The 27,692-nt window shown below is 38.4% G+C and overlaps 1 protein-coding gene across 1 annotated transcript in view; it reads left to right on the top strand.

Annotated features, from left to right (window-relative positions):
- HPSE (heparanase) overlaps positions 1-24,056 on the top strand; it is a 34,477-nt gene extending 10,421 nt beyond the window's left edge. Inside the window, exons 2-12 of the mRNA XM_041760284.1 lie at positions 2,804-2,949; positions 4,703-4,828; positions 9,745-9,918; positions 11,882-12,050; positions 12,376-12,423; positions 12,921-13,014; positions 13,904-14,010; positions 15,322-15,436; positions 16,877-16,995; positions 17,603-17,749; positions 22,486-24,056. Of these exons, the coding sequence (XP_041616218.1) occupies positions 2,804-2,949; positions 4,703-4,828; positions 9,745-9,918; positions 11,882-12,050; positions 12,376-12,423; positions 12,921-13,014; positions 13,904-14,010; positions 15,322-15,436; positions 16,877-16,995; positions 17,603-17,749; positions 22,486-22,645 (1,405 nt within the window). The 3' untranslated portion in view covers positions 22,646-24,056. The remainder of the gene's footprint in view (positions 1-2,803; positions 2,950-4,702; positions 4,829-9,744; positions 9,919-11,881; positions 12,051-12,375; positions 12,424-12,920; positions 13,015-13,903; positions 14,011-15,321; positions 15,437-16,876; positions 16,996-17,602; positions 17,750-22,485) is intronic.
- The last annotated feature ends 3,636 nt before the right edge of the window (positions 24,057-27,692 follow it).

Here is a 27,692-nt window from a genome sequence, read left to right as displayed (position 1 = left end):
ATAAATAAGTAAATCTTTAAACCAAAAACAAGTATTTATGCAGGACTGTAAATTATATGAGAACAGGAGCTTTGTCTGTCTTTTTTGCTATTGTATCCCCAGCCACTAGTACAATACCTGGCAGAACGGGTCTGCCAGGAATATTTATTGATTAATGGATGGCTACGTCTCCCTTCACTAAATTTTGGTTTTCTCACTTACCCTTAAAAACTAGAAACATATACACAAAACCACCTTGTGTAGCTTAAAATGTCATATGCTTTTTATGGAACGCTTATAAAATACAAAAAAAGAGTCTACCATCCATCACTATACATATTTAACCTTCTATATATATTATTTTCATTGTTGAAATCACACTATGTCTGCAGTTTTTTAAATTATGGTAAAATTTACAAAAAATAAAACTTACCATTGAACCTTTTTAAATGTGTAGCTCAGTGGCATTAAGTACACCCACACTGCTGTACAACCATCGCCATCACCCATCTTCAAACTTTCTTATCTTCCCAACCTGAAACTCTGTGCCCATCAAACAAAGTGCTCTCTTCCTTTCCCTACAGCTTATTTTTGTTTGGGTTTGTAGCAAAGTGGAAATGGCTTTCATCTGAATCCTGACTTAGTCAAGGTTATTAGCATTTATCTTCTGGTAGTTGTTAAGGATTTCATGGCAGAAGCCATCCTTCCTGGAGTACTTTGGTGCCATTGTGTGTTTCAGCCAGCCCTGAACCCAGCCTGATACTATTTTTGAAGCCTCACTCTGGGCTGCATTTCCTCATGCTAGGACCTGTAACATACTTAGGGGACCATGAAAATATTCCAACTTCTTGTAAGATCCAAAGTAAATTAACCTTTAGGTCAAAGAAGATGTTTTAATAGATAATATTAAATTATTATTAAATTAATTAACATTAAATAATACTAATATTTAATTATTTAAATTAATTAATTTTATTTATTAATATTAATTAATGTTGATATTGAATTAATTAATATTAATGTTTATTTATTTAAAAAGAGAAAGAGAGAGAGCAGGAGGGTGAGGGAGAGAGAACCTGAAGCAGACTCCCTGCTAAGCACAGAGCCTGACTTGGGGCTCGATCCCATGACCGCAAGATCGTGACCTGAGCTGAAACCAAAGAGTTAGACACTTAGCTGACTGAGCTACCCAGCCTCCTCTAACATGTTTGTCTTTTTAGAAATATCATCATGAAATATAATTTTAAATATGTTTTTTTATGGAAGAAGAGGATCATGAAGGCAAAAATGCCAAGGTAGTACAATAAGAAGCTCTCAAGTTACAAACAAACAAACAAAAATGGCAAGGAGGAATTGCTGAAGTTTTTAATGCAGAAGACTTATCTTTGGTCTATTTCCATCTTTTAAGTCCTCTTTCCTAGGCATAAATAAAGACATCTTTCCAACATCTTACACGGTGGTATACAGAGAATTTTTTAAGATTATATTTATTCATGAGAGAGGCAGAGACATAGGCAGAGGGAGAAGCAGACTCCCTGAGGAGAGGGCCTGGTGTGGGACTCAATCCCAGGAGCCCAGGATCATGCCCTGAGCCAAAGGCAGATGACAGCTCAACCACTGAGCCACCCAGGTGTCCTGAGTCATATATATAGTTAAGCACTATCTTAAAATTTTAGATACTTTAGGTCAGGTCTCTAATTCCTAGGATGTTAGAAGGTATTGCTAATTTGTCCTCCTGGAATGATTTTCCAATTTGAAAGAACCCACATGTAAGCTAAGTAATTGGACCATTCCAAGGAACTGCACAGCATTGGTTTTATATGTTTTAAGAGAATTTGGAGAGTAGTGTGGCCAGAGTCACATGTGTGAGACTTCAGAAATGTATAGTTTCCTACTACCGTGTCCTCTGTTATCTTAGTTTTGTTCACTTAAATATCCATGACATCTTCATCCTTCTGAGGGAAGGGTTTATAAATCATTCTAATTCCATTCTAGAGCATTTGGTGCCATTCTGAGCACATACTAGTCACCTATCAGGAGCATGTTTGACTTGATGAGATATGCATTTAGAATTGCTCAGACTAGAGTTGTTAATAATAGGAATTAGAATCTTATCTAATTCTAATCCATTTGACTTAAATTTAGAAGGATGGTGTTCTTTGAAAGCCAGAGTTAGGGAGCAGAGAAAGACTTCTAACTCACTTATGAACTTCTCTGAGAACATAAACCTTTTTTCAAGTTTTCAAAAAAGATTTATTATTTATTTTAGAGACAACGTGAGTATGACTGGGGGGAGAGGCAGAGGGAGAGAATCCCAAGCAGCAGACTCCCCGCTGAGCGTGGAGCCTGATGTGGGGCTGACCCAAGACCCCAAGATCATGACTGGAGTGGAAATCAAGAGTCCAATGCTTAAATGAATGAGCACCCAGGTGCTCTAAGAATATAAGTTTTGAAGACAATCTATTTTTCAAAGAAACACAGTCATCTTTCCTAGAGTTTCCACTCTCTTAACCTCTTTTCCTTCATCAACCATAAAAGGTTATGAGTGTTTTGAAAGCACTGAACACTATCCTACCTATCAAGTTAAAATATAAGTTCTTGCCAGAGTCAGAGCTCCAAGTTGCCTGTAGGTGCCTAGGAGTGTGATCTTCAATTAAAAAGAAGCAGATTGAGATTTCTCCATTATAGCAAAAAGACTTCTCCCTCCAAGGCCTTACAGCTACATATTAAGAAATAGGCCCAGTGAAAGAGAAGAGAGTAAGCATGTTTGACTGGATTGTCTTGGGAAAAAAATAATTTTAATTTCTCACTTGTCTTCTAACAGTTCACCAAAGCTTCGTACCCTGGCCAGAGGTTTGTCTCCTGCATACCTGCGATTTGGTGGCACCAAGACGGACTTTATAATTTTTGATCCCCAAAAAGAACCAACCTTTGAAGAGAGAAGTTACTGGCAGTCTCAAGTCAAGCAGGGTGAAGCCTTTTAAAGATTCATGATATGTTTTAATTCCCTTGAGTTAGTCTTGAGCATTCTCAGAAGTGTCATTGCTGACATCTAACAATTAATGAGAAATCAAGAGCTCTCAGCTGACCAATGCAGGCACTGGTATAAAAGGAGGAAGCAGTGGGCAGCTTTCCTCCTCCTCTTGTTTTCATGAATGTGAGACCTTGCAAAAAAAATTGTGCTGGGCATAACTGAGAGTTAATTGTCCTGTAAATAGAACAATGATTGTAGCTGAAGGACACAGCTGCTTAGTGGGGAGTGTGTGGGCAGAAATGTGTCAAACTAAAAAGGGTATTTCCAAATGAAGATACAAGCAGTAGATTGAAATCCATTTATTCTGAAAATAGCATGTGGATGAAAGGTACAGAGGGTGTAGACATATGCTCTGTATCTCAGAATGGATTTTAAGACTTGATTTATTGGGCAGTGATTGTCAAACTTTATTGACTATTCAGTAGCCACCTGGGTGAGTTTGAATGTTTGGATTCTGCATTCCAACCTTAGATTATGAGTTTAGCAAGCTCCTCAGGTGATTCTGATATTTCGAGGTCTGTTGGCTCCCCCTGAGAAACCTGTCTTAGAGGGAACCACAAGGATTTGTCCTGTGTCTTTCAGAAGTACTATACAGACCTCAAATAGCAGTTAAATAATTATTTTAACAATTATTAAAAATATGGTATATATAGTTGAATTATAATAATGTATGTATAATGTATATATTAGTGAATAATTAATTATTTCATATATTATGAAATATTTTCCTTCTATTTTCTTCAGTTAGAAAGTGTCTAGAACACTTAATCAGTAATTGGGCCAAAATTGATAAAAGAGTAATTAGAAAAACATTGAAAAAAAGCAGGAGAATTCTCTTAAAATAATATATTGGAATAATATATGTTCAGACTTATCCATTCCCTCAGTCACATGTGTTTGAAAGATCTCTTAAGTTCAGACAGGAAATTCTCCTTTGCTCATCGATTTTCCTCATCCTGTGTGTGTATGTGGTAAGGGGCGGGGGGTGTCAAAGCCTCTGAAGCATCCTTTGTGAGCACAGGGATGGATGGGACATGAGCTGCCAGAAAGCCAGAATGAGCAGCTTTCCAGAAAGGAAGTTGTTGGCGGGTCAGCCAGCCCTGGCGGCCAGCCCTCAGCAGCTCTGCTGCCTTGTGATAAAGAAGCACAGTCTGCCTGACAGCATAGTGGTTGGTTTTTCCAAGTGCACATGTTGTGGTCTCAGAAGCTTTGAGGATACCATACTTGAAGGGGGAAAAAAAGTCAATATTTCCTGTCCTACCATTATGGCAAGAGAAAATCATCACAAAGCAGATAGAGGCCAGTGAAACAAATTTTATGTATTTTGAAAATGAATCTTAAGAGAATTGAACTATGTCTTCTTCAGTGGGGTTCTCTAGCAATTTTAAGTTTCTGAGGAGCCTTCTGAATTGTTAAATAACTTGCAGTTATGCCCAGTGTATCTGGTATCCAGGGTATGCCCACTGTTTCTTAGGAAACCTGTCCGTTGGTTGTCTTTTTGTGTGGTGATTGGTTAGCCAGCAAATTTGACGTGTGTAACAGAATGTATCTTCCTCCGGTCTTGTACCTAAAAACCAGAAATGTAATTATCCTGCTTTAGTCACATAGATAGGTAATGAAATAAATGTGTGGGATTTGAACCTTATCACTGTGAAAATAGATTCTCTAAACTATTTCTTCCACTTGCAGATATTTGCAAATCTGGATCCATCCCTTCTGATGTAGAGAAGAGGTTACAGTTGGAATGGCCATTCCAGGAAAAACTGCTGCTCCAAGAACAGTATCAGAAAAAGTTCAAGAACAGCACTTACTCAAGTAAGAGATGAAAGGCACTCTGCAGGTGTCCCAGCCCCCAAAATACATGGAGAGCTTGAACTTGGGCTTGAATCATGTACGCCCTACAGCATTTGTGTAAAGCTGCATAATACTCAAATGGTATCAAGAGTTAATGGGAAATCGTGAACCCCATTTCTTTACTTCACCTGACTTTGCCTACTAGCCATGAAGTGAAATCTAGAAATCATTCATTCATGAGCTAGTGATGACCTTTACTGCTCTGGAGAACTAGGAAGTCAAGGAAGACACAGATACATTTCCAGTGTGAAAGTAAAGTACAAGAGTATGAAGAGTAAATAGTGGGGGCACCTGAACAGCTCAGTCAGTAGAGCTTGCACCTCATGATCTCGGGTTGAAAATTCAAGCTCCACACTGGGTGGACAGATTCCTCAAAAATACAAATAAATCTTTAGGAAAAAAAAGTGTAAGTTGTGAAAACCATCCACACTTCGTCATCTATTCCATCTCTCCTCCCAGAAGCAACCACTATTATGAGTTGTACCATTAGGCAGTGGTAGCCTGAGTCATAAAAGAGAGTGTTGGCCATCAAGCAGCTCTCTGTTTTTCTTTCCTCTCAGGCTTTGCAAACGTAGAACTAGCTAGACTAACCAGGAATTTATTTCCATTCACTGATACAGTTATCCAGTCTTCAATATGGGAGGATATTGCCGTGCAGAGTTTTAAAATGACTGAAACAGGCAATCTTTATTTAACGATGAAAAATATTTTTATCTGAAAATTGGTTTTTTTTAAAGATTTTATTTATTTATTCATAGACACAGAGAGAAGGGCAGAGACACAGACAGAGGGAGAAGCAGGCTCCACACAGGGAGCCCGATATGGGACTTGATCCCTGGTCTCCAGGATCACACCCCAGGCTGCAGACGGCACCAAACCACTGTGCCACCGGGGCTGCCCATGAAAGTTGATATTTTATACCCAGCTAAGGGATGATGTTGCCCCAGATCTCAGTTAAGGAAATAACCTACTCTACAACGTTCTTCTTTGGATTTTTGGAAAATAAATGATCTTGTAGTTAATTTAGGTCACTCAGTATTTCCAAGAATACATTATTGGAAGTAGATTATTTATCTTTGTAAGATTTTACTGTATGTTATCTGGAGTTCAATGTATCCCATGGATTTTTATCTTTATATTTTTTTATTTATAAGGTATAGAAAAGATATGACACATAAGAAATCAGAAAACAGTTTAATCCTCTAAATTATTTATTGCATTTTAAAGGGGATGGGGGAACTACTCTGACACTTTAATAACATGATCTATGGTGGAATGGAATTTGGCATAACACAGGGCTGTCTCAGATCCCATGAAAGGAGTGACAGGAGTACAAGAGACCCATAGTAGTAAGATCTCACCTATAATAAATCATTATGATCTAGGTCTGTGAAGAGAAGACTCCATGTTATTAGGTAATCTATTGACTTCTACTTTATTTTGTATCATGTTAAACATTCTGTCAGTTTATACCAGTTTCCTACCTCACACGATCCTTCTGGAATCAAGATGGTAGGTTTCCACTATCTTTCTCTGCCTCTGGGACTAGGACCTTCCTAGTTGCTACACCAGAAGGAAGTTCCTTCACTAACTATGTAACTAGGTCTAATTATAACTGCAGCCACCTGATTGGCTAAAATATTGAACAAATATGGATAGTTTATTTGTATTTGGAAATGTTTGACTCCTAGTTTGAAATGTTTTGTTTGAATGTACATGTCTTAGAAACATATAGATAGGAATGGACGTTGTTCAGTCTGGCATCAACTCATTATAGTGGTAAGTGTCTCAGAAGCCTATAAGTGTTTCTACACATTGCTTTGCACTGCTGACTGAGGTTGGCAATGCCTGAGTAACTTGGGCTGACATTGTCAGTGGAAGAGATTGCAAAAGTCTACTGTGGCAAGGACAGGTTAATTGCTTAGTCAGTGGCCTACACCCTTAAAACAGATGTCCTAGAAGATACAGTTAAGTTTTCTAATTACAGGACCCATTGGATGGTGGGTTTCACTTAAGTAGAAGATGACAAAAACATTTGTCATTAGACTACAAACTCTATAAGCCTGTTTAGGCAGGAAAAGGAAGCAATGTTACGGATATAATTCTGGGTGTGACTGCAGAAAGAACTTCCTTATTAAAATAACTTGACTTAATGGGCTAATTCTTTGCTCTCCTTCTCCACCTCTCTTCATCATCACCTGACTCCTCCACCTCCATCACCCATTCCCACACTGGAACTGGACACACGTATGTAAAACAGACATGGCATAACACCAGGGCAAGAGTCAATGTCAGTTTTCAGTGTGTCATTTAGATGATCTTTGTCCCACGGATCTTTCCACTCTCTTGTAAAATAAGAGGTGAGAGATGGGGTAATGATTGGGAATTGGAAAATTAGCTATGAGTTTTTCTATTGTTCTTATTTTGAGGAGAAAGTAGGCTGAGTGGGTTTTTTTTTTTTTAAAGAGTGGATTCTAATCCAGTATTACACAGCTCTTATTCTAGGAGATATTATGATTACATTGTAGGGAGCATATAATACAACTGTATTATACAACTGTATAATACAACTGTATAATACAACTGTAAGCTATATAAATTCCAAGTGCATTTGGAAAAATGAAATAGACAAAGAGTAAAGCATGAGTTGAATAATTACTCTGAAATGCAAACTTTTTTGAAAATGCCATAGAAAGACTAGGTAGTAACAATAAAGTAAAGGTTTACTATATGATTTACAAAGGGTTTTCACATCTGTCATTTCAACCTCGGTTTTGTGAATAGGCACATGATAGTGCTAATTCCAGGGCTGTGCATCTGTAGCTGAGGCTCATGCATGGTAAAGGAGTCACCTCAATCATAGAGTCTATAAGTGGGAGAGTGGGTTCTGGAGCTCAGGTCTTAGGATTCCTGATCCAGGAAACTTTCCACAGCATGATTTTGCAATATATATATATGTCTAATGGCGAGCTGTGATTAAGACAGTCGAGTCACCCTTTTACAACAGGCTCTAGTAATGACACTGCCACCAAATAGCTATGCAGTATTGGGCAAAGCACTTCATTTCCTTGGGTGTCAGTTTCCTCATGGAAAAATGAGGGTGTAGGTTTGGGGAGAACTCAACAATCCCAAGGCTCTGTGCCATCTCAAACTGTGGCTCAGGTTCTGATTGAATGCTGGGCCACAGACCTGGAGGGCTTTTCAACTTCCGTTGTCTGAAACTCCTTGATGATAGGCAGCAGTTCTGTGGAAGTGGGTGACACAGCAAACATTCAAAACACCTCAAACAACTTGCATGAGAGGTTTCTGCCACTCAGTTTTGTTTTGTTGTTGTTGTTGTTTTTTTTAATGATTTTACTTGTTTATTTTGGTAGCAAGTGAGAGAGAGAACAGGAGCAGGAGGGAGGGGCAGAGGGAGAAGCAGACTCCCTGTTGAGCAGATTGCCTGATGTGGGACTCTAACCCAGGAGCCCAGGACCACGACCTGATCTGAAGGCAGATGCTCAACCAATGAGCCACCTAGATGCCCCTGCACCTCAGCTTCATCAGCAATATTAAATTTAAGGTTTCTCTGCTATGCTGATCCAAGTAATTCATTTAGATTTTTTTAAACTAGGAGAGTTCGAGTGGATTTCTATTCAACAAATAACTCTAAATATGCATGAAGATTACAGACTTACTATGCGTATGATACCTGACTTCAAGATGATATTCAAGCTGACGTTGTTGCCACTCTCAAGAAGGGATTTTAAACAAGTTAATGGTTAGAAACGCTGAGTTCAAAAGTTTCCAAACCTTTATGGCACTTAAGTGACTCAGTAATTTGTTTCATATCTTACCTAGCCCCAAGGAAATACCTAAGATTTTCAATTATGAAGTTGTTAGGTCCAAAAACCTAATAGTAATAGTTCTTGTCATGTCCAACAGAGTTGATGTTTCCCTTGCAAATCTAAAGGATTCTGTAGTGCTCCTGTGAGTAGGGCTGCTTGGGTAAGTTTGAATTTCAGATAAACTAAATTTTTTTACTGTATTTCTCAAATGTTGCATAGACATACAGTAAAAATTATTCATCTGAATAATTTATCTGAAGTCCAAATTTAATTGGTCATCTATATTTTCATTTACTAAATCTGACAACCATGTGGTGAATTTCTTGAAACTTGCCAGGATGTCTTGGCACATAGTTTGGAAACCACAGATCTATAATCATAGGTCAATTTTTTTTTTAAATTTTTTTATGATAGTCACGCAGAGAGAGAGAGAGGCAGAGACACAGGCAGAGAGAGAAGCAGGCTCCATGCACCGGGAGCCCGATGTGGGATTCGATCCCGGGTCTCCAGGATCGCGCCCTGGGCCAAAGGCAGGCGCTAAACCACTGCGCCACCCAGAGATCCCCATAGGTCAATTTTTTAATGTCAAATTGTACTTATTTAAAATCAATAAATCATATACATGAATTTTCCAAAAACTTGTTTTAAATATAGTTAAATCTATCAAAATATTTTGTGACTGAGTTTGTGAGTAGAGATGTTTTAATTATGAAGAGTGTGGCTTATGTTGACTAATGATAGTGTGGCTTGAGCATGAGTTCACTTGAGGTCATTTGAATAAAACCTGAGTGCCAGACCAAAGCTTCTGGTACTTCACATGGTTCAGCATGGAAAGTTGATTTAACCGCTGAAGGCAATGAAGTCCTATCTATTTTTAATTTTTTTAATTTGCCTGTCCAGTTTTTTGTCTCTTAATTATAGTCACTCATTAGGACTGTAATTCCTTCAATTTAACAACCAAAATAGTAATTCACTGGAGAACAAATCTGGAGGCCTTCATTATTGTGGTGCTGACCCAGCCATTACATTGCAACATTTTTCTTTTAGGAAGCTCTGTGGATATGCTGTACACTTTTGCAAATTGCTCAGGATTGGACTTGATCTTTGGTCTAAATGCCTTACTACGAACAGCAGATTTGCAGTGGAATAGTTCTAACGCTCAGTTGCTCCTGGACTATTGCTCTTCCAAGAATTATAACATCTCTTGGGAACTAGGCAATGGTAAGTACCCCCAGGAACATTTCATTCATAAAGGGATTCCCCTTTGGCATTAGTTGTTCCTATTTATGACATTCTTTTTAATATTAGCAGATATACTTTTGGCTGGGCACACTTGTACCAGTGGTCAACAATGCAACTTTTGGAATTGCTTCTGGCAATAAACTTCTTTATAGATCCTAGAACCTACTGTTAATCCTAGTTTATGTTACACTTGAGCTGAAGGCAACTGGTTGGACCCAGAAACTTCCACAGCTCCTGGGTTCACTTGACAGTTTCAGGGTCACTTAAACCTAGGGTGGTTGGCAGGCTGGACTCAGCAAAACTATAAAGCAGGCACTTTTGCTTTTGCCCTTCTATTTTCTTTGTTTCTCAACTTGTCACTTAATCTCAGCGACTCTATCCCAATCATCATGATTTGCTCAAGCTAGAAGTTCCTAGCATAGAATCCTACCCAGATCAAGCTCCTGATGATTTCCTTCTTCACTTTTTTGCAAAGAACTTGTAAATTCCAACTACAGCCACATTTATTCCAACATATTTATAATGCTTTTTCCACACGTGAGCCAATGGAACTGAAAGTGAAATGGGAAATGGGATGTTGTTATATGGTAGGCACGCACTACATTCCTGAACCACTGTTCTGAGCATTTAATAAGTATTCTTTTCTCTTCATAAACCTCCCTGGGGTGGATACAATTATGACCTTCATTTTACAGATGACAAAAGAGGCACAAAAAGGTTAAATAGCTGTGTGATGCTGGGCTGCTAAGCGGAGGATTTGGGATCTGAGCCCAGGTAGTTTGGCTCCAGAGCAAGGTCCCTGCTTTCTCAAGAGTTCCATTCTAGAGGAAGGGAGCCAGACCAACACGAAAGCAAGCAAAGAAATAAGCTAAATGTCTAGAGTGGTATGTACCTCCATGATATCTAGAGGTGGATTTGGGATGAGGTTGCTAAGGGTAACTGGCAAGTCGAAGCACAAAACACAATATAAACGTAGGGGTAACCATATCTTAGCTAGACACTGAACAACTTTGAACAATGGCAACCACATGAATAATGAGTCATCTGAGCCCATCCTTCCCCAACTCTATACATCTCTCCCTCCCTCCTTTTCTATTGTACTCATCCCCAACTCCTTCTGTTCTTTAGAGTAAGATAAAAGGGACATGCCATCATGTCTCCCCTCTTCCTTGGGCCCCGTTTTGCAAGAAAAAGGTCTGCTTTCCAGAGAGAAGGAGAAGGGAGCAAGGAAGTGCCCATACAGGGTGTTCTGGGCAGTGGATTGAACACTTCTTTGCTTCCCTCCTGAGTCTTCAGCATGGCTACATCCAGGTTCACCTGCACAGATAATTTGTGAATAAACGGTGTCAATAAGGCTTTTAATGGCATTGTAGAAATCAGTTTTTAAATGTCTTCACCTCTCGGGATCCCTGGGTGGCGCAGCGGTTTGGCGCCTGCCTTTGGCCCAGGGCGCGATCCTGGAGACCCGGGATCGAATCCCACGTCAGGCTCCCGGTGCATGGAGCCTGCTTCTCCCTCTGCCTGTGTCTCTGCCTCTCTCTCTCCTTCTCTCTGTGTGTGTGACTATCATAAATAAATAAAATTAAAAAAAAAAATAAATGTCTTCACCTCTCACCCAAAGTTTTCATCCTTTTTAAGTAAATCAGTGTACTAAGTACTGGATGAAGACTATTCCCCAACTATCCACTAGTTTAATATTCCCATCATTAACTTCAGATTGTTTTAATATCCCCTCACCCTTTTGTTATATCCTTTAAATTTGTGTTTAACTGAAATATCTTCTTCATAAAGAGGATAAAGAGGGGTTTTACTTTTCTTGCCTTTGGAGTCTGAGTTTTTGTGACTGGGAAATGTTTTCTTGCTCTTAGATGCTGCTGTTAAATTTGCTTTTGAATACAAGATTTCTAGGTACGCGATTACCCTGAGTATTGCTCTCTTTCAGAACCTAACAGTTTCCGGAAGAAGGCTGGTATTTTCATCGATGGATTGCAGTTAGGAAAAGATTTTGTCAAGTTGCATAAACTTCTAGGCAAAACCTCTTTCAAAACCGCCAATCTCTATGGTCCTGATATTGGCCAGCCTCGAGGAAAGACAGTCCCCATGCTAAGGAGGTAGGAGCTAGAGGAAGCAGAACCACTTTTCTTAAACATAGTATTTATCTCCAGTGGAGAATTCTCAATAGTCCGCCTGTAATTAAGCCACTTGTTACCTAATGTTTTACCAAAAGAGGAAACATTGCCTGGCTCAGAATACTAAGGATCTGAGGGCCAAGGGAACCTACGATATAATCTGTATCAGTATTGGGAAGTTTGTGTTTGCCTGATGCAAAGGCAGCAACCAGCTCATTTCCAGGAAGTAAAATTCCTGTGCATATATTGTGCATATATACTGGGCATATGAGGATTAAGTAAAGATCATAATGGATTTTTTTTCCAGTTTCCTGAAGGCTGGAGGAAAAGTGATTGATTCTGTTACATGGCACCAGTAAGTATGTCACCTGATCTTAGTACTGAGAAACTAATGCTAGCTTTACTTACTGCTTAGTTTTCAAAAAATTATTTCCATTTAATTACTAATTGACATAGTTCAAATAAGAAACAAATAGTATCTCAAGCAGCTTGTACTAGACTTTAAATATTAAGAAAAGAAAATTTTAAACTTTATTTTAAATATATGGTATTATATGGTATTTTAAATATATGGTAGTTTCTATAAGATCAAAACACACTATCATTTAAATCGTGGAGCAGATAAGTAGCTAAAATCAATATGCTTGCTAAAGAACAGGTAACCTATAAGAACCTGCACTTGTGACTATCCCCTTCCATCTTGGTCTTTTCTTGCTAGAAGTTCTGACTTTTTTTTTTTTTTTTAATAACAGAGGGGTATGAAGAGGTAGAAAGGAGAACAAGTTAGCCAATTAACTTAAAAGCAAGAAGTATGGTTTGTTAGTTTTTCTGAATATTTTCCAAATAATTTAGCTACTACTTGAATGGACGAATTGCTACCAAAGAAGATTTCCTAAACCCTGATGTGTTGGACACTTTTACTTCAACTGTGCAAAAGATTTTCCAGGTAATAGTCTTCTTTTTTTTTTTTTTAAGGAGAGTAGTCCCCTTTATCTCTAAGGGATATAGTCCAAGACCCTCAGTGGATGTCTGGATCTATAGATAATATCAAACCCTATATATACTTTTCCTATACATACATTCTTATGATAAAGTTTAATTTATAAATTAGGCATAGTAAGAGATTAACAACAATAATTATAAAATAGAACAATTATTACAGTATAACTATATAAAAGTTATGTGAATGTGGTTTCCCTCTCTCAAAATATCTTACCATACTGCACTCACTCTTCTTGTGATGATGTGAGATGATAAAATACCTACATGATGAGATGAAGTTAGGTGAATGACATATGTATTGGTGGCTTTAGGCTACTAGCAATCTTCTAATGATAGGTCAGAAGGAGGACCATATGCTTCTAGATTGCAGTTGACCACAGGCAACTGAAACTGCAGAAAGCAAAACCATAGATAAGGAGAGACTTCTGTAAAGCCAGAATTTTTATTTTGTGGTCTAGCTAATTCTAGATTCCATGTGTATATACATTTACATGTTTTTCTTTAAATAACAGATACTTATTCACCTTCCATCCCCCTTAGCATCCTGTGTTTCCCATGTATGCCCAATTAAAAATTAAAAATACTTCCAATAGTTTTTGGTAGAATTAACTCTCCAAGGCCAGCCTCAAATAAGAATGGGATTATTTAAATTCCTTCCACACTAAGTATTCTAATAAAAGTAAATTGCCCAAGACCTAAATGACTACGAACACATTTTGTAACTATATTGGACAAATCAGTCTGGGAATACAAGGTTTTGAATGTCATTTATTTTTATCACTGTAGCTGGTCAGCTTGTTTGCAAATATAATAGGGAATCTCCTGTTCCATAGGTTGTTGAGGAGACCAGCCCCCACAAGAAGGTTTGGTTAGGAGAAACAAGCTCAGCATACGGGGGTGGAGCACCCTTGCTGTCCAACACCTTTGCAGCTGGCTTTATGTGAGTGAAACAGCACCGCCTTGGGGATTAGGCTGCAACATTCTCCTGGCCTTTTATTACAGGATGTTGAAACAGCTCATCACCCAGAAAGCTGATCAAAGACCATTTCTATGGCTGAGAGCCAAAATTCATGCCAGATTTTGCAAGGAAATCTTTTACTAAAGTTTGTTGGACATCTTTAATGGGTGTCCCAAATTAATTATTGTATGAATGAATTGCATTAGAAGTGCTGTTCCTTAATTATGGACCATAAATATGCCAAGGCTTTCTTACTCTGAAAGAGATCATAAAAGAGTATATTCTAGAGGCTTAAGTCTGAGAAGAAACCTTATGTATATGTGGTTCTATTCATAGATTCCCAAGGAGTTTAGAGTCTGAAGTGTGAGGAGCTACCAATAAGTTTCAAGACTTACTAAATCACCTTCATTATCCAACCACCACAAACTTGATTGCTTTAAACAACTGGTTTACTTACATTCCAGAACTCTATTAACACTCTTAATCTATAATTCTATAACCTTACACTGAGACTTACTCTCTTTCCTCTCCTACCCTCCTAATTCTTGTAAACCCAGAATTAAAAAAAACAAATTAGGGATCCCTGGGTGGCGCAGCGGTTTGGCGCCTGCCTTTGGCCCAGGGCGCGATCCTGGAGTCCCGGGATCGAGTCCCACGTCGGGCTCCCAGCATGGAGCCTGCTTCTCCTTCTGCCTGTATCTCTGCCTCTCTCTCTCTCTCTATGATGAATAAATAAATAAATCTTTAAAAAAATAAATAAAACAAATTATTTTTGCTCATGGGGGCATGAGAAGAGATAAGAATAAAGATGTTTGTTTCGCCATCAGCTAAAGATGGAAGGGATGGAGGAAGATAGCCACAAAAGTCTAGGTGTGATTCTACTTATTTCATATTTTACTACTGATGACTACAAACTGCCTTTTCTTCTTCAACCTTTTCTTCCTCACATGGGCCTGGGTTTTGGGGAGGTAGGGAGGGTATCCAGCAAGATGAATGATTGCCTGTGCGGTGAGAATTTGTTTACTCTGCTTTGTAGAAGTTTTCTTACCTCGAAAGGAACTCCTATGGCATATTAATAGTATTCTATGATTTATTATCATGCTCACACGTGTGAACATGTGAAGGGAAGGATAGTCTCCATTTCATGTGAATGGCTTATTTATAATTAATACCACTTGTCTGGTCTCCTGTCAGTTCCTCCCACATAGATGAATCAATCAGAATAGTTGTATAATTAGAATTGATTTTATTTTTTTCCAAACCTGAAGAGAGCTGGGCCTTGCTCTTTTGTAGGTGGCTGGATAAATTGGGCCTGTCGGCCAGAATGGGCATAGAAGTGGTGATGAGGCAAGTGCTCTTTGGAGCTGGAAACTACCACTTAGTAGATGAAAACTTCGAACCTTTACCTGTAAGTGATCATTATTTTCCCATTGCTATTTATTGACTGATTGATTGATTGATGAGAGAACACAAGTGCAGAGGCGAGGGGAGGAATGGAGGGAGAGGGACAGACTCTACACCAAGTACAAGCCCCATATGGGGCTCGATCTCATGACTCTGAGATCATGACTTGAGTGAAAATCAAAAGTCAGATGCTTAACCAATTGAGCAACCCAGGCACCACATGGGATTTTTTTTAAAGGAAAATTTCAAATTTAATGACTCCAATTTCATAAGATAACAAACTCAGAACTTTGTGGGGTGCCGTGGTGCCTTGGTCAGGTAAGAGTCTAACTCTTGATTTTGGCTCAGGTCATGATCTCGGGGTCCAGAGATCAAGCCTGGTCAGGCTCCCACTCAGTGAAGAGTCTGCTTGAGATTCTCTCTCTCCCTCTGCCCCTCCCCTTGCTTGCACACTATTAATTAATTAATTAAAAAAGAAATGTTTTTTGCAAAGTAAATCAAAGTTAAAATTACTAACAGTATCCAAAACTTCAAAACTTTTCTGTCAGGAAATTATAATTTATTTTTTCAAAAATCTCACTCTAAAAATTGGCTATTTTGTTTATAATCTTCAAGATCTTTATGAATAAAGTTCATTTTCACCCTACCTGCAACTGTATCTGGTGCCAAATCAGGAATGTAGGCTTTTGATCCAAAAAGCCACTTGGAAGAGATATGTTTTGTAGCAATTCTTCATAGGAGATGTTATGTGCTTCCAACAAGAAGCACATAATGTCTGATTCTCTCTCTCTCTCTATATATATATATATATTTTTTTACCTTAAAGCTAGTAAGGATTGTTGCCTAATCCATTACTTTACCCAGGAAGGGGGGTCATAAGGTTCTAAAAGAAATTATTTTAGGGGCTCCTGGCTGACTTAGTTGGTGGAGCAGGGGACGGACACTATCTCATGGTTGTGAGTTTGAGCCTCATGTTGGCTATAGAGATTACTTAAAATTTTTTAAAATCTTTTTAAAAAAGAAATTATTTTAATCTCTTAAGTAGGTAGGAATTGTATTGTAAAGACTTGTCTTTGAGTGTGAGTGTGTACTTGTACATATCTAAATGTTCTACTTTGAGCTTTGCTTTGAATTCTTGGGTGATAGATGATAAAGAATATTTAAACTCTCTCAGCAATGAATTACGTTCTTGAGATATATCTCCTAGTGGTCATGACCCTCTGAATTGTACCAACATAGTCCTCCAATGATAAAAAGCAGCAAATAAAAATTTGCCCTCGGATTCATGGTGGGACCATGGATCAAAAGATGTATTTCATTTAAATACTTCTAGGATAACAGTCACAGTCATTGTAGGATTAATTATTTGCTCACACTGTTTTTGTTAAGTAAAGAAATAAATAAGATCTATTTTGATTCCTTCTCTCCCCAACCACTGCATTAGGATTATTGGCTATCTCTTCTGTTCAAGAAACTCGTGGGCACCAATGTGTTCATGGCAAGTGTGAAAGGTCCAGACAGAAGTAAACTTCGAGTATACCTTCATTGCACCAATGTCAATCAGTAAGTGTGTAACACATCCTTTACCAGTCAACAAGTTTTAATCAGTAAAATGTCCTTCCTGAAAGGGTTATACTGAAATAATAATTCTAGCCAAAATAAAGCCACCCATGATTTCTGGTGAGTGGAAACTCTTTAAATAGTGAGGACCCACTAGGGAGTAGGAGAATGAATCGTTCACATGGAAATTCTGAAAAGTACCAATAGATTCAATTTTCTTGTTTGTTTTAGTTTTCTCATAAGGCAAGAAAAGCTCCTGTTTGCATGGTTTATGATTTGAATTCATAGGAACACACAAAATTTGCTTTTTATTATTTAACTTTCCTATGTTTGAATAGGGTTGGGCTGACCAGCTTCCTGGCAACTCCACCTGGCAAAGCATCAAAGATCCCAAAATGCTCTAACCCAGAAAATGGTAGCATGTGGAGCAATAGTTTCAATCATATTTTCAAATAGGACCATATCAGTCATCAACTGTAATCATGAAAGGAAGGATAAAAGGAGGGCCCATCATCATAGACACCAATACTTAGTAACCATGATTATGTTTATAATTGCTTTTAATTGCTTAAGTTAAATATTTTTATTGAGTTAATCCATTTGCTTTTAGCCCAAGGTATAAAGAAGGAGATTTAACTCTGTATGCCTTAAACCTCCATAATGTCACCAAACGCTTGCAGTTGCCGTATCATCTATTTGACAAACAAGTGGACAAGTATCTCATACAACCTCTAGGACCTGATGAGTTACTTTCCAAGTGAGTGATTTTCCTTTTTCACTTCAAACTTTCACCAAATTGATTGATGTTTATCAGAATAGAGAGTGTTGATAGGAAGAAAAAAAAAGTCAACTACTTCAAGTTCTAACAATTCTTAATGTTCGGGAAATTTATATATGAATATTTATCAATACAGGTATAACTCACCCAGAGTCCTAAGCAGAAGGATATGAACACAAATTAGCCATTCTCTTACAGAGTAGTTTGCATTTCAGAACAATTTGATATGTCAATGCCCTCAAAGCATTTAAATTATTTGCTCTACAAAACTTGTAATTCTTGGTAACACAGTCATTAAAGCAAAACATACCTATGTATAATTGCTACTAAGAGCATTGGGGTTGGCGTACATATTACACCATGTGAGTTGAGTGTGATTCTCTTACAGTGTTAAAGCAGTGTTTTTATTTGGATAGAGTAAGAAAAAAATGTCTAGGAGCGTAGCTGTTAGGTGGATTATTTGAAGTTAGTTGTCACACATTTTAGTTTTAAAAGCCAGTCATTGGTTATGTCTTATAAAATACCGTATTCAACAGAACACCCAAAAATGACCATGAGCCTTGTAGAGGCAGGCATGCAAACTGTAAGATTCTGTGTTGGGAAGGAGCTCTTTTCATCATGACTATTCTCACATTGGAGCAAAAAAATAAGAATCTCCAAAATTCTCACCATCTTCTCCCATCTTTGCAAATGCTGTATGAGAGATGTTTTCCACAATAATCAGCATCAGAACCTGAAAAAGGACAGTAAGCATGCTTTCCCCAAAGACCTGCATTCCATAGACAAACATCATTAACATTGGATGCCAGTCCTTGTTTTTTTCCCTATGCTTTATTTTACAACTGTAATCATACAACCTCTAATGGGAAAGAGGGGGTACCCAGGAATGTCTTTCCATACAAAGCCTTTGTAGACGTTTTTATGGGCTGCATGTTTTGTAAAATTACCAAGGTTTACTTAACCCATTTTCTTGCCATTTTAATCATTTTCTGCCCTAATGTAAATAATGCATATTTCGTTAACAGATACTTTTTCTATTTGGGCTCTGACTTTCTGAAATGGATATTTTCATGTCTGATGCTGATATTTGTGTCTGATGCTGACAAGGAAAAAGCTTTTCTGAAATAATTGAATAATAGTTGTAGAGTTGGAAAAGCATAGAGATATTTTAATCCAACCTTCAATGGGGAGTTCAGGCCATTCAGCTCTGCTTGATTCCTCCTCTGCTGGATCCGCCAGCCTCTCCAGGCAGGCAGCCATCCTCTCTGGTGAGGGGAAGGCGAGCCTCTCTCTTGCCTTTCATCTGCTGTTTTTGGTTCTGTCCTCAAGAGCAGAGGTCGGAAACTACACCTCATGCCTGTGTACAAGTGGGTTTAGGGGGCTTTTTTCCCCTCTTTTCTCCTACTGGGGGAGGTTGGCATGCACTCTGTGTTAATTTTTATGTTTACAAAGTTGTCAACATTTAAAAATTGATAACTACAAAAATATCTGGATTTCTAGCTTTTCTTTAAAAATATATATTCTAGGGGCACCCAAGTGGCTCAGTGGTTGAGCATCTGCCTTTGGCTCAGGTTGTGATCCCGGGGTCCCAGGATGGAGTCTTTCATCAGGCTCCCCACAGGGGATTTTATAAATAAATAAAATCTTAAAAAATAAATAAATAAAATCTTAAAAAAAAAAAAAAGATATTCCAGTGGCGCCTGGATGGCTCAGTTAGTTAAGTATCCAACTCTTAGTTTCGGCTCAGGTTGTAACCTCAGATGAGGTTAGGAATCCTGGCTCAGCAGGGAGTCTGCTTGGGATTCTCTTCTCCCATCTCCCTCTTTCTTTCCCTCCTCCCTCTCTCTCTAAATAAGTAAATAAATATATATTTTTTAAAATTTAAAGACAGGTATTCTGGAACTCTGGGCTTGTTTTCCCAAGTAGATGGAGTTGAATTGGGGTTGTTTACTTTAGACAGGTTCTTCTCAGTCCCTCCATGACCCTGTTATCTCTGAGACCCTGCCCTACTGCACTTACACATATAAATTCCTTGGCTTTGTGGGCACTTGAGTTCACTATCCTTAATGTGTAATGATGCCAAATATCTAATTTTCTCCAGTGTAACTCCAATAGCTGCAGGACAATTAGATTGATCTCTCCAGGTTTAATGTGCCCAATTTCTTTAATGATCCTTTTCTTTGCTGTATTTATCAGACCCTGTTGCTTTCTGATCATACATTTCATGCTTAATAATGGAGAACTGGTGAAATTATGGATCATGTTTTATTACCCTAAGTTCTCTTTGATGAGTATCCATTACTTACACTTTTCTCTTTAAAATGCTGCAAAAAATAAAATAAAATGTTGCAGAAGTATTCCAGATAAGTTTGATGAGTGTAATTGTGTAATTGCCATTTTTAATGTTAAATTTGTGAAATTTTAATGTTTAATTTGTGAAATTTTTAATGTTAAATTTGTGAACAGTTACAAACTTGTTCATTCTAATGACCTCAGAGGCTTAAACAATGATCATCTTTCAAAAAAACATTCTTTAGTTGAACAACTTGTATAGTGTCTACAGATGGTCCTGTGTGGTAGGCATTTAGTAAATATTTGAGAGAATATTTTTAACATAAAAGCAGTATTTTATACTTATCTCAGATAAATTTTGCCCAGCATCCCTAATTCAGATTCCTCTTGCTTGCTAATTCCTTTCAGCTCTATTTCATCTGAAACTTGACAAGCATGTCTTCTATTTCTTGTCATCATGTTACTGACTTCAAAATATGAAACAGGATACTACCCTCTAATAAAACCTACCCTCACTTACCCAGCCCAGTGCAAAAATAATCAACATGCTTTCAGCTTTCCTCAATGTATTGATAGCATCCTTTAGCTATTTTTACAGCTAATTAAACAATGTAGCCAGATGGTCTTGGGTATTATCTTGCCCATGTTTCATCATCTGAACCCATGGCACTATTAATTTACAATGATGAGATTTACCTTTAAGCCCTGTGGCCTCTCCTAAAGCGTTTCTGAAATTTGTTCAGGTACTCTTGAAAATGTTTTTCAATTTCTTGCAGAACAGCTCTTACTACTAGCATTTAGAAGTATTTTCAAGGCCTATTAATGTTTGTGGTTTCCTGATGGTGGTCATGGCCTTTCCTCCCCCATCCCATCTAAAAATGGATGTGATATAGGCACTAAAACAAAACTCATGCTCATGTGGACCAAGTGTAAATGCAGGGCAGGCTTGGTAGCCTCTAGCATCATCATGGTTATCTTATTAAATCTGTTGGTACATAACCAGAGCTGGGCATCTAACCAAGTTTAAATGGAAATCAATTTTTCTGCTGACTGATACTTAGTGAGGATAAAGTTTGAGAGATGTTTAAAAAGGAACATTAAAATAATTCTAAACTGGAAACAACCAAATGTCTAACACTAGACAATTACTAAGCTAATATGCTCACACAGTGGAATACTGTACAGCTATTAAAATGATGTAGTAGATGTGTGTGAGCAAATGTTAAGATGTGTTAAAGGAAAAAGAATCAAGTTTTGAGAGATTATATACTGTATGATTCTTTTTGTTTAAATGAAAATATGCATGTATATACATAAAAGAGATGAAAAGATGGAGGAATATACATCAAAATATTAAAAATGGTTATGATGAATTAGAAGGTTACTTTTGTTATATTTATTCATCAGAATAATGATAATAGATAATACTTTTTCAGTGTTACTATATTCAAGAAACTCCTGTAAGTGTTCTATATATATTACATGTATTACATATAGGACATACATATAACTCTGACATTAACTAATTTCAACAACAAATTTTTTTCCTGTTGGAAAAACGTCAGAATGTAAAAAGTGCTTGAGAAAAAGATTATAGAAATATAAGATGTTTAGAATTATGGAATTAACTTATCAGTGGAACTAAAAGCCGGCTAAAGGTTTTCATTATAAGCTCTTATTTATATTGGATTTATTGCTGTGAGCCTACATTAATTTGACTTAAATAATAATAAATACACATAAAAATAATACTTGTCCTTAAAATATTTTTCACATTTTTGACTCAGTTTTAAATTTGAATTCCAACAGTAGAACACAAAGAAAACATACATTTTTGGGGAATCTGTGGTTCAGTGAAACAGAATTATTTTTGTTTCACTCCAGCAATATATATTCTACCAAAATATCTTAACAACATAAGATATGCAAATGAATGCATATCACCTGGGGGAAGGGGACTTAGAGGATTTATGGGCATAGTTATAAGGAAGTTTCACTGCCATTTTTAATGTTAAATTTGTGAAATTTACATCCCATTCTATATATCTATTTGCCTTGTATAAAAAAACATTTTCAATTATTTACCAGCAAATCAAATTGCCACAAATCTAGAAGTTAGTCACGTTTGTCCTTTTGATACCTCCGTCATAGTGTCTAGTATAGATTATGTGTGTTCCATTTTCTGTAAAAGGCCAGATAGTAAGTATTTCAGGCTTTGCGGGCCATATGGTCTCTGTCACAATGACTCAGCTCTCCCAGTATAGCTTAGAGATCATCTGGGTCAAACATTTACCCAATATAGACAGAAATACAAGTTATATAATACAAGCTGTCACAAGTTTTTTTGATCTTAAAACAATGTCACGACTTTTGTAGAGCACACACAACTAGGGCTAACTTAGATGTATCTTTCCCCTTTACAGATCTGTTCAACTCAATGGTCAAACTCTGAAGATGGTGGATGATCACACCCTCCCGGCTTTAACAGAAAAATCTCTCCGCCCAGGGAGTTCACTGGGCTTGCCAGCTTTCTCATATGGATTTTTTGTGATAAGAAATGCCAAAGTTCCTGCTTGCATCTGAAAAGGAAAAGCCTACACTAGCCCCGAGATTGAAATTTTCAAATGTATTGATAAGAGGAAAACAAAATCCAAGCTATAAGAAGGCAAGCAGATACATTACAAATCAACTAGCGAGGGCTTTAGGGCCACTGGGATACTCTCAGTGCTAGATTTAATGAAGTCTTTTGTTCTAAGTAGACCACTGCTAATAATTCCTTGCGCCAAACACTACACTTAGTGCTTTGCATGTTCTATTTTTATTTAAGGTTATTAAAAAGGTATATGGGTGCTCTCAATACAGCCAGGAGGCAAGTAAGTGAAGGCTATATGATTAACTTTAAGAAAGTGCTTAGTTATTTTTATTTTAAAAAACAGTTATTAAAAGATAGCAGGAATCTATTCTATATGCTCTTTCTATGGAATCTACGGCCACAATCTTCAAATTGCCTATACATGAGAGACAGTCTCTTCGCACCTAAACAGGCAGCTAGGTTCAACTGCTGCTTCTCTTCTCTCTGTTCTTTGTCAACAATGCTGTGTGAGAGGACAGATGGTTAGAAGTGACAGTACAAGAAAAAAAGAACAATTCAGAGGGACTGGATTATGTAAACTTGAAATGAAATTTTAAAGTGACTATAAAAGAAATTGACTCCCCAAAAGGAGAAATACATTATAACCACCTGTTAATATTTACTTTTCATCTACCTTTAATTCTTGTTTTAGTTGGGAAACTTTTGGCTGCAAGTAGCAGAAAACCCTGATTCAAATGGCTTAAACCATCAGGACATTTATAACCCTACATAATAAGAAGTTCAAGTAGGGCAGGCTCAGGATGTCACCAAGGAACCAGCACCTTTCCATCTCTCTGCTCTGTCACATTTAGCATTGGCTTCATTCTCAAGCTCATGCATGATGGCTGGAGTTATTCCATGGACCCATTCAGACCCGGCAGCAGTCAGAGAAAGATGAGCAACTTTTTTTCCTCTCCTTCATAGTCTTGAAGAATCCTTTCTCAGAGGGTCTCTCAGTAGACCTAGTAGACCTTTCCTCATGTTTCCTCATGTCTTATTGGTTAGGAATGGGTCACATGGTCATTCTCCCCATCACTATCAACATCAATGAAATCCCTATAATTGTCTCCTAGTAATCTTTTGGAATGGACAGGGTGTTCGGAAGTCTGTGACACTGACAACCATAGTTCTGTGCTTTTATCACTGACGGAAGGTATTATTTTCTCCTGTATCTTAATTTTTAGAAATATAATTCTCTTTATATTTATGCCTGCTATGAATATTGTCTCAATTAAATTTAAGTACATATATAAGGAACTAAAGACAGAACCTAGAGTTTGGATGCTTCGATACCCCTAAATTTTATATATAAGTAGTTTTTATATTTTCACATTGGAAATAAAGTAATTTTTATAACCTCAATATTGCATGATTACTCCTTTAATAAAACTTAAGCCTGGGGGGGGGGGGACCTTAAGCCTGCAGATCCCTACATTTGCAAGCCTTACTTTCCTTCAGCACTGTTAACACCTGCTACCTTTATCTGTCCTTGCTGCCTCCTGCACACAAGAGCTGACCTTGAAGCAAAGAGATAATCAGGTACAAACACAATTTCCTCCCTCATCAGGTAGACTCAATCATGATCAAAGTCCTGTCCCATCTATTTTTCTTTTCCCTGTCCCCTCTATCACTTAATAAATGTAAAGCCTGATTTATCACTGGTATTATTATAACCATCTCTTAATTGTTCTCTGACCTTGCTTAAAATTTTTAAATGGCTCCCCATTTCTTATAGTCACAGTAAGGTGCTCCACCTGCCTCTTTCTTCAGCCTTAACTCTTACTCTTGCCAAGAATTCTCTTCTCTGCCTGCACACTGGCTGGGGGTCTGAACCTACAGTTCCCTCAACCTTTGGTGATGGTCCGTCTGTTCTCCATCCAAACTGATCTTCTAACTTTCCTCTCTTTGTGGCAAACTTTCACATTTATGAAGACCCTCTCAAACACCAGTTTCCACGACTCCCCCATACTTTAAGTAGATTTAGTCCTATTTCTTTGTCCCTTTAGGAGTTGTACATTTACTATGGCACTTATGGTGCATTTTAATTGTATCCATATGTCTTTCTAACTTGACTCTAAGCTCAGAAGAGGTACAGTATCTTAAATCATCTTTATGTTCCCTGTACTTAGTATATTGTCTGGCACAGCGTAGCCACTCAGATGTTTCCTTAATGACAGCGAAGAACAAATTTGAGACTAGCTTAAGTATTTTTATTTTTAACATATAGAAAAAGTTAATGATATTTCAACCTGAGAAGGCATTGCCTATTACTTTTAAAGAGTCTTTTAAAAACTATCACTAATGAGCTCTTACTAGTGGCAGATGGTTATGTGAAAAACTGGGGGCATCCTTATATGAAGAAAGGAATGCTCTCAGTTATATATTAATGAATATTTTAAAAACATTTATGTATGCATGTATTTATTTTAGAGGGGGGCGCAGAGGGAGAGGGAGGGAATTCTGAAGTGGACTCCTCGCTGATCATGGAGCCCCACACAGAGCTCAATCCCAGGACCCTGAGATCATGACCTGAGCTGAAATCAAGAGCCAGCCACTTAACCAACAGAACCACCCAGGTGCCCCTATATTAATGAACATTATTATTTTTTTTTTTTAATTTTTTTTTTTTATTTATTTATGATAGTCACAGAGAGAGGGAGAGAGGCAGAGACACAGGCGGAGGGAGAAGCAGGCTCCATGCCCCAGGAGCCCGATGTGGGATTCGATCCCGGATCTCCAGGATCGCGCCCTGGGCCAAAGGCAGGCGCCAAACCACTGCGCCACCCAGGGATCCCTATTAATGAACATTAAATGAATAGTCTGTGTGCTCCTTGACGATAGGACTTTTCCCCCTTGACATACCCTGTGCTAAATAAACACAGTGCTTTCATAAAACAAGAATTCAATAAGTAGTCTGCTAAATTTTCTTAAATACTTAACTTCAAGGGGTTTTCAATCAAAATGAGAACATAAAATTAGTATGATACAAAGGAAAATTACTTAAATTTTGTAAAACAGAAAAAACAAAGTTCCACGAGAGATTAAGGAGAGAAAATTGTATGTAGTTGAAGGATTCTATCAACAACTGCAAATGCCAGGGCATTAGTAATGGAAAGTTGCTGCTCTCTCATATGACTTTCAGTGGTAGTGTAATCAAACAAAATAGCGAACCCACAAACTCAACTTTGACCTTCATCCTTTCCCTACCCCCACCCCAATCCAGCTCTAGGGCTCTTTCTCCAACAAACACAGAAACTGCTTTGATGACAAGTCTAATGATTACTCTAAAGTAACGAGCCCGCTGAGGAAGCTAGAAGCCTAACTCCAGACCAGGGCACTCTCATTGGTGATCATTTCAGGACCATCTGGGAAGAGCACTTTTGCATCAAGTTGCAGGGGAACAGTGGTCCACTTTGGAGGTTTCCATTTTCTCTGAACCTCCCCTGAGTTCCTTTCATCAGAGGCAGGACAATGTATACCACTCTCACTCCAAGGAGACTTCTGGAAAGTCCTCAAGAATGGGGGCTGGTTGCCAGAGGAACTAACCCATGTATTATTAGAAGATTGGAACCTTCAGCCCAACACCCAACATCCAGGGAAGGGAAAGGGACTAGAGATTGAGTTCAATCACCAACGGCCAAGGATTTCATCAATCATGCCTATGTAATGAAGTGTCCACAAAAACCCCAAACCACAAGGTTCAGAGAGCTTTAGGGTTGGTGAACACACGGAGGTGTGGAGGGAGTAGGTCATGGAAGCTCTGTGTTCTTTCCCACACCCTTTACCCTATGCATCTCTTCTATCTGGTTGTTCCCGGGTTACACCCTTTTATAATAAAGCAGTAATATCGTAAGTAATATGTTTTCCTAAGTTCCGTGAACCATCTAGCAAGTTAATCAAATGCAAGAAGGGGTCTCCAAAACTTCCAATCAATAGCCAATAGGTCAGAAGCACAGATAATGACCTGGACTTGCAATTAGCATCTTAAGTGGGGCAAGGGGCAGTCTTGGGAGCCCAAGCCCTTAACCTGTGGGATCTAATGGCATCTCCAGGTACTTAGTACCAGCACTGAGTTAAATTACAGAATACCACGTGTTATCACAGAACTGCTTGGTATGTGGAAAACCCACACATCTGGTGTTGTGGTGGAGCACTGAGAGAGGAGGTAACACATACAGGAGGAAGCGTGTTTTCTCCTTTAGTAAAATTTCCTGATGCCTTGATCCCTCTGTCTACAATCAGTGAACTAGCGGTGAGCTATCTTTGCAGAATTATCAAAGACTGCCCCCTCCTCACCACCCCTGGAGACTCAAGGTATCACAGAATCACTGTTGTGGTTTTAAGGAAAGGAGATTAAAGACTAACCCAATTCTCTAGAGTAGAACAATGCCGGGGAGTGGCTTACCCGTGGTGACTAAGGAAGTGGTTAAACAGGATAATCCGTGCATAGTGCCTGTAACAGTGCGGGGCACACGGCCCTACCCAAGAACCGGCCAGAAGTAAGAGCACCACCACGTGTTCCCGCCGCAGGCTCTTGCATCTCACAAGCTCACTGCTTCTGGACTACACAAACTCCTGACTTGACCGTCGAATTTAAGGTTTTCACTTGTGTGATGCATGTCCCTTGACTCGGAGCACGGGTTTAATTTACATTCTTACAATGGCTCTCGGTGCCCTTTTTACTTTAAAAGGGAAACACCTGTCCCCAAATCAGTATTTTGGTAGCTTTCTCGAGGTCTTCTTATTTTCCTGGTACAACACAATCTTTGCTCATCTATTGAGAAAGCCCATCACAGGAATCATCCCATCACGCTAAGCATCCCAGGGACCCCCGCCCCCAAGGTTAGAGCGACCGCGGCCACCCCGCGCGCCGGCCGGTTACTAAGAAGGCTCGGACCACTCGGCCGCTCAGACTAGGCGCGCGCCGGCCGGCCTGCAGTGACGTCACTGCGCAGACCTGCCGCGACCCGTCGCCGCGGAATGACCTCAGGCCAGGGC

The sequence above is a fragment of the Vulpes lagopus genome, chromosome 6 (assembly GCF_018345385.1).
Source record: "Vulpes lagopus strain Blue_001 chromosome 6, ASM1834538v1, whole genome shotgun sequence".
NCBI classification, from domain to species: Eukaryota; Metazoa; Chordata; class Mammalia; order Carnivora; family Canidae; genus Vulpes; species Vulpes lagopus.
The sequence above is the reverse complement of the archived record's forward strand: the minus strand, read 5'-3'. Positions and strand labels throughout refer to the sequence as shown.